Source organism: Hordeum vulgare, chromosome 3H (genome assembly GCF_904849725.1).
Source record: "Hordeum vulgare subsp. vulgare chromosome 3H, MorexV3_pseudomolecules_assembly, whole genome shotgun sequence".
Taxonomy (NCBI): Eukaryota; Viridiplantae; Streptophyta; class Magnoliopsida; order Poales; family Poaceae; genus Hordeum; species Hordeum vulgare.
The window spans coordinates 323,386,057-323,392,953 of record NC_058520.1 but is presented as its reverse complement, the minus strand read 5'-3'; the positions used below and the strand labels follow the sequence as shown (position 1 = coordinate 323,392,953).

Here is a 6,897-nt window from a genome sequence, read left to right as displayed (position 1 = left end):
TAAGTCATGCTAATAGTAGTCATGTGAATTTGGTATTCGTCCGATATTTTGATGTGTTGTATGCTGTTTTTCCTCTAATGGTGTTATGTGAACGTAAACTACATAACACTTGACCATTATTTGGGCCTAGAGGAAGGCATTGGGAAGTAGTAAGTAGATGATGGGTTGCTAGAGTGACAGAAGCTTAAACCCTAGTTTATGCGTTGCTTCGTAAGGGGCTGATTTGGATCCACTAGTTTAATGCTATGGTTAGACTTTGTCTTAATTCTTCTTTCGTAGTTGCGGATGCTTGCGAGAGGGGTTAATCATAAGTGGGATGCTTGTCCAAGTAAGGGCAGTACCCAAGCGCTGGTCCACCCACATATCAAACTATCAAAGTAACGAACATGAATCATATGAACATGATGAAAACTAGCATGACAGAAATTCTCGTGTGTCCTCGGGAGCATTTTTCCTCCTATAAGACTTTGTCTAGGCTTGTCCCTTGCTACAAAAGGGATTGGGCCACTTTGCTGCACCGTTGCTACTTTTGTTACTTGTTGCTTGCTATGAATCACCTCACCATACAATCACTTGTTACCGATAATTTCAGCACTTGCAGATATTACCTTGCTGAAAACCACTTGTCGGATCCTTCTGCTCCTCGTTGGGTTCAACACTCTTACTTATCGAAAGGACTACGATAGATCCCCTATACTTGTGGGTCATCATTGCTCTATTTTGGTTTCCCAATTTTTTTCGTCTTTTGGATGACTTAATCTTTCGTGTTTGATCATACACTTTGATTGTTGATGCTGCTACGCTATACCTTTGAGCTATCTACTGATGATCATTCAATTATTTGTTTGGTGTTATGTGCATTACTATACATTCACATCATTTATGCACACCACCAAGTTGTATGTGACATGGAAGAGTGGCCCATTATCCTAATCGACTATACATTTGCATTCAAACGCAAATTAAAACAATGCACAAATTTAGGGGGAGCTCTTTCTTTGCACATACTTCTCAAAGCATCTTTTGTTGAAGATTTGATCTATATATTGTCATCAATTACCAAAAAGGGGGAGATTGAAAGCACAATTGCTCCCTAAGGTGGTTTTGGTAATTAATCACAACACGTGTATCATTGAAGTAATGGTCTTATCCAAGTATATTTCAGAAAAGTTCAAAGATGCTTTGGCCAAAGGATTGTGAGGAGAAACCCTTTGATGAAGGAAAGGAATTGGATTGGCTCAAGCTTCAAGTAAGAGGACTCTACATTTTACATTTGTGAGAAATCACTTTCGAGTCCATAGAAAAGCCAATACTTTTAAAAGGGGGTGAGGTATTATGATGAATTGGTTGCGCACGTGCTTAGAGATAGCCACAAAAACATATTCACTCTTTCTCCCACAAATATCTTTGTCCCAAGCTAAACAAGCAAAATCGGTGCCACCAACTTTTTCCACTCACCCCTACCGATTGTTCTAGTGACAGATCCTTTGACAAAGCCTTATCCCTCGGTACCACCAAGTTTCTCATCGGCGCCACCGAAAGCATGTGACCAACGTTCTGTTAAGAAAATTCCAAAAATCAGAATTTCTGAGATTAGAATCGATCTCACCGAGATTTGGAAACTGCTTTAGGTCATCGTATCGGTACCGCCGAGATTTATATATCGCTATCACCGAGAATTCAAAAGTTGCCACATTTAGTGCAACTCAGTACCACCAAGATTCATTTCGGTGTCATCGAGTTGGGCAATAATGTTGTGATGGTTGGATTTTAAGGGATGCCTATATATACCCCTCCACCTCCTCTCATTTGCAGAGGAAGCACTCAGAACACACTCCCACTTGCCAGATTCATTTTTCTGAGAAAGAGCCACTTACTCATGTGTTGAGATCAAGAGATTCCAATCCAACCATTCAAAACTTGTTATCTAGACTCCGCAAGTTGCTTTTCACAAAATTAATCTCTCCTACCGTGCCAAATCTGTAAGAGAGTTATTGAGTGTTGAGGAGACTATCTTTTGAAGCACAAGAGCAAGGAGTTCATTGTTCTACCACATCTACTACCTTTTGGAGGATGGTGCCTCCTAGATTGGTTAGGTGTCGCTCGAGAGCCTCGTACTTCATGTTGTGGAGTTGAACCAAGAAGTTTGTAAGAGCAAGGAGACCGCCTACTTCGTGAAGATCTGCCGTGAGTAAGGCTAGTCCTGTGTGGGCGTAAGCCACAGTGGAATAGACAAGGCGACTTCTTCATGGACCCCTTGTGGGTGGAGCGCTCCGTGGACTCTCGTAGTTGTTACCCTCCGTGGGTTAAAGTCCCCACTAACACCGACGTACGATAGCACCACCTATCGGAACACTGCCAAAAATCACCGTGTCAACCTTTGCGTTTGATCTTCTTTCCTTACCCTCTACATTACATTTGCATGTCCTTATCTCCGCTGCTATACTCTTAGATATGCATGTAGAGGATGAACTTGACTAGTCATAATTGATAAAAGTGACCCACAACTAAAATTAGAAAAATGCTAAGTTTTTTTGTCAAGTAGTCTAATCACCCGCCCTTTAGAGATACTTCGGATCCTACATCATAGACTTTTCTTTGCAAAATTCATGAATTTCTTTGAAAAATCATAAAACATTTTCTAAATCCGTGAACCGTTTTTCAAAATTCATGAACTTTTTTATTTTTAAAATCTGGTTAACAAGGTTCTTTTTTTGTTTCTATTTCCTACTAATATGGACACTGGTTTTTATATACTTTAAAATATTGTGAAAACAATATAAAATTTTGAAAACTTGTACGTAGATTTCAAAAAAGGTTCACAAATTTAAGAAAAAAAGGTAAATGGAAACTAAGAAGAAAAGGAAAACAATTTGAAGAAGAAAAAGAAGAAAAAGTGAGCAAGTGAACACAACACATCGATCAACAAATGGTTTTCTATTCGAGCCATCCCCGTGTGCTAACTTTTTATTTTCTAGCCGCAAAAACTTCAGCGGGCGGGTCCAGCAGAGAGCAGGGTGTATGTCATGTGGAATTTTTATTTTTGAAGAAAAAAGCGGTCCGGCCCATGAGATGAATCCTAGTTGACATTTGCTAAGGTTTGATTTAAACCAAATTACATGGTTCAGGATGCGATTTATCGAGATTTTGATTTGATGGTCCATTTTGCCCGTCCTCGGAACTAACCATGGAGGAAAAGAGCGACTGTGATGGAAGAAACAGCGAATAGGAATGAAGGGAGAGAGGTAGACCGTAATGCACGGGGAGGAAATATGTGTCCGTTCAGCTTAATCGCTAGCCGATCGACAAACAAGGCCTGCCGATTCCCTTGCCTCCAATGACGTGTGGGTGAACGGGGGGCAGAAGTTTCGGCTAGTTGGGTAGAAAATGCTTTCCTAAAAAATAAACTTAACTTGTGGTTTCATAACATAGTATAAAGTAGACGGCATACCCTTGTCCTATAAGCTTATATACGTACACTCTATCTATATGAACACATTCGAAAAATTGAGTTAGCACATCATTTTAAGGCTTTGTTTGGTTGGGCTACAGATTTTGTAAAAGCTGCTATTAAGCTCTGACAAAGCTGCCGTGAATTTTCAGGTGTAGGAAAGTTGAAAGTTGTTTGGCTGATACAACTATGAAACTGTAAATTTGACTCTGAGTTGTCTGTAATGATCATGTGCTAGGAGTTAATATTTTTATGTGCAACTTCACCGTAAAATAGTGTGAAAAACATTGGTAGGGATATACCTTCATGTTGCATATTACATATAAGTAGATGTTGACCCTACTATGAATAGTATCCATGAACAGAGAGTTGGAAGAGGATCGATAGGGATGAATGATGGAGGGCGGAGGGAGGGGAGAGGAGGAAGGAGTCCCAGTTCACCGGCGGTGGCGTCGCCGAATGACGAGACCTGCCCCGTCGCTCATGGATCCCAGATTCAGTAGGCACGGGACAACCTGACCTGTACCATAGGGGGCAAAGGGAGAGAGGAGGAAGGTAGGTATGTTGGAGGAGAAGGACCGGTGCTCCGACGCCGGAGCCGTCGGACCGTCGGCCGGCCACTGCCGAAGCCGTCGAACCACTGGCCGGCCACCAGCACGGGATGAGGGGGGCAGAAGGAAGAGGGAGGAAGGAGAACGGAGTGAGCCGTGGAAGCAGGGGTGGAAACGGAGGCTGTCGGCGCTAACGGCCGGCGGCCAAACCCTAGGCTTCTGAGTTGCACAGATCGAAGAGACGCGAGCGGTTGCCCATTTCCTCATGTGCTATGAGAAAAAGAAGAACGAAGGGGTATGCCTTGAGAGTGATATGATGGGTAAATACATTGCAGTTTGAAAGAGATAATTAAAAGCACCATACTGAAATTAGGATACAGGCTACGGGAAATGCACTAGAGAGAAGCTGTAATTTTTAGAGAAGCAACTTCTCTTTACTCTTTGGTTAGTTTTTAGCTTCCAAAAGCTAGACCTCGGCTTGAAAAGCCTAAGATTGACTAAATCATTATAAACTTTTTTTTAGTTAACGAAAACGTCCTTTTTTATTAAACACATCTCATTAAAACGTCTGAAATAAATTAAGAAAACATAGAAATATGATGGGTTAAGATATCACTGCCTTCCAAACCATTCAATCACAACATAACTCGTAATTTACTCGAAAAACGGCGTGCTTCACTATGCATATCAGACTTTCGCTCTTTGTATATTCGCTGTTCGCACACAAGCTCGTCTTCTTGGTATCGCTTTCTCCCGAGCTAGAAAACGTATATGTACATAGACACAGACACACAGTCTTTGTGATGTATGAAGACATATCAAGCATGTATTTTCGTTCGGCGGCCGGTTGGCTAGAGTAGAAAGAGGCGGTGATTAAGATCATCAGATCACATGACGGTGCAGGCGTTGACGTCCTCGTCGTTGAACATGTTCATGTAGTGGATCTCAGGCGCCGCGGGGTCGGCCATGGCCTGCGGTGCGCTGCGGACGAAGCCCGCCGGTGCCTTCTTGTCGTAGGCACCGCCGACGTAGGGGTAGGTGGCGAGCGTGTAGGGGACGTACGGCCACATCTCCGCCGCCTTCCCGGTGCTCTTCACCCGCTCCAGCACCTTGCGCGGCTCCACGTGCCCCGTCACCGTCACCTTGCTCATCTTGGGGTTCACGGCCACGCTCGTCACACCTGAGCCACACACAGTAATCGATGAACGCTCACTCAATCAAATTTATACCGAAGTTTTCTATCCCAAAAAGGTTAGTTAGCTAGATAGCACTAGTACTATTTGACGTATAGTATACCCCGAATCGATTTGACGGCGTTCTTGACTCTCCTCTCGCAGCCCTCGCAATCCATCTTCACCTTGATGTTCACCGTCTGTACACAAAAGGCCCCAGGTAACAAATCGCGTAGTATATATAGCAGCTCAACAACACGGCTAAAATCCTATAAATCACTTCACAAGATAACACTCCAGCTCCAGCTCCAGCTGAAACTGCTTCCAAGAAAGAAGTCAAGGAAGAATATTATATATATATGAATTCCACAAACCTCACCTGCTGTGGCCGCTTCTTCCTGAGCTTGAGGGATTCCTTTGTCTCCGTCATGCTGCACAAATCAGAGAGGTGATCCAAGGCGCCCATGATCTCACACAACTACAAGCGATCAAGCGTTGTTGTACTCGTCTGGTGTTTGGAGGGCGAGGCGAAGTGTTCTTTGGGCACAGAACCGTGGGCGAAGGAAAAGGGCCATATATATACACAGGGAGAAAGAAAAAAAAATGAAAGAAAAGGAGATGACGCGTCTTACCGTTTCGCTGGCTGGCTAATTCGGTATGGTAAGGATGTCCAAGTACTGTAGTACATCCTGATGCTTCTAGCTAAGAGGGTGCTTGGATCCAAGGGACTAAAACTAGTCTAACTAAAACTAGCCTCTTTAAGAGGCTAAAGTTCCAAGCACCCCTGACTAAAGAGAGACTAAAACTAGTCTTGAGGCTAAAATCTTTTAGTCAGGGATACCCATACTAAAATGTGCATTAGTCCTCTCTCTCCTCATTTAACTCCTCATGCAAGTTTCGGATTGGAGGGTTTGGAGGATAATAAATGCTCATTAACTTGATTTTAGTCTCTTTAGTACTTGGATCCAAGCATGGGTGAGACTAGCAAGTTTTAGTCTCATTACTTTTAGTCATGGGACTAAAACGTATCCAAGCACCCTCTAAGGCTAATCAGAGCGAGCCATGAAACCACTGAGCTTTCAGATTAAATGAGTGAGCTGGGCAAACATCCTGCTCAACGATGGACCAGTCCCTGCTTCACAGGCTAGCTATTTTCATGGCATGGTCGGTCGGTGCGCTGGATGATTTGCATACATAATTATTAGTAGTCTTTTCGGTTAGTCTATTGTTCGTTTGAAAACTGCATGTATTAAATTGATTACTCTGTCTCTGAGAACAAGCACTTTTCGCACTTCTTTACTTTAACCTGCCACTTAAGTGTGAAAACAATAGCACGATATCTTATATCTTAGGTAATCCTAATCAAGGCATCTTGATTTACTAGATTTAATTAAATCCTGACGCGTGTAGGATAGGATAGTTTCGTTTTTTGAGAAGGAGGTTAAAGCCGGCCTCTCCATCATGCAACCAACTTTATTAAATAATTATTTCATAAATGTCTCATACAAACATACATCAAACCATCCGAAGCCATCACTCACACCTACAAACTCGATAATATGGAGTGCTCTCACTCTTTATATCTAAAATTAATGTTGTCGGCAATCCATTCACATAACGTATCGGGACCAACAACCGGTGCAGCTGACCTAAAGCGCACACCACATGCACACATTAAAAGTCGTCATCATCATAGGCCCACCGACCCATCTTCATTAGAGAG

At 42.7% G+C, this 6,897-nt stretch overlaps 1 protein-coding gene across 1 annotated transcript; it reads right to left on the bottom strand.

The window, feature by feature from the left end:
* Positions 1-4,599: 4,599 nt before the first annotated feature.
* LOC123439912 (heavy metal-associated isoprenylated plant protein 20-like) lies at positions 4,600-5,741 on the bottom strand. Its single transcript, XM_045116534.1, has 3 exons — positions 5,554-5,741; positions 5,299-5,374; positions 4,600-5,182 (listed from the first exon to the last, which is right to left on the bottom strand). Exons 1-3 carry the CDS (start codon positions 5,638-5,640, stop codon positions 4,890-4,892), a joined length of 456 nt encoding a protein of 151 aa, XP_044972469.1. The 5' UTR covers positions 5,641-5,741; the 3' UTR covers positions 4,600-4,889.
* Positions 5,742-6,897: the final 1,156 nt, after the last annotated feature.

Bases quoted from the DNA above. Each gene is read 5' to 3' on its own strand.
- LOC123439912 (XM_045116534.1), bottom strand. From the start codon at position 5,640: ATGGGCGCCTTGGATCACCTCTCTGATTTGTGCAGCATGACGGAGACA. The intron at 5,375-5,553 runs GTGAGGTTTGTG...TTTTGTGTACAG, and splicing joins GGAAGAAGCGGCCACAGCAG to ACGGTGAACATCAAGGTGAA. The intron at 5,183-5,298 runs GTATACTATACG...TGTGTGGCTCAG, and splicing joins CGCCGTCAAATCGATTCGGG to GTGTGACGAGCGTGGCCGTG.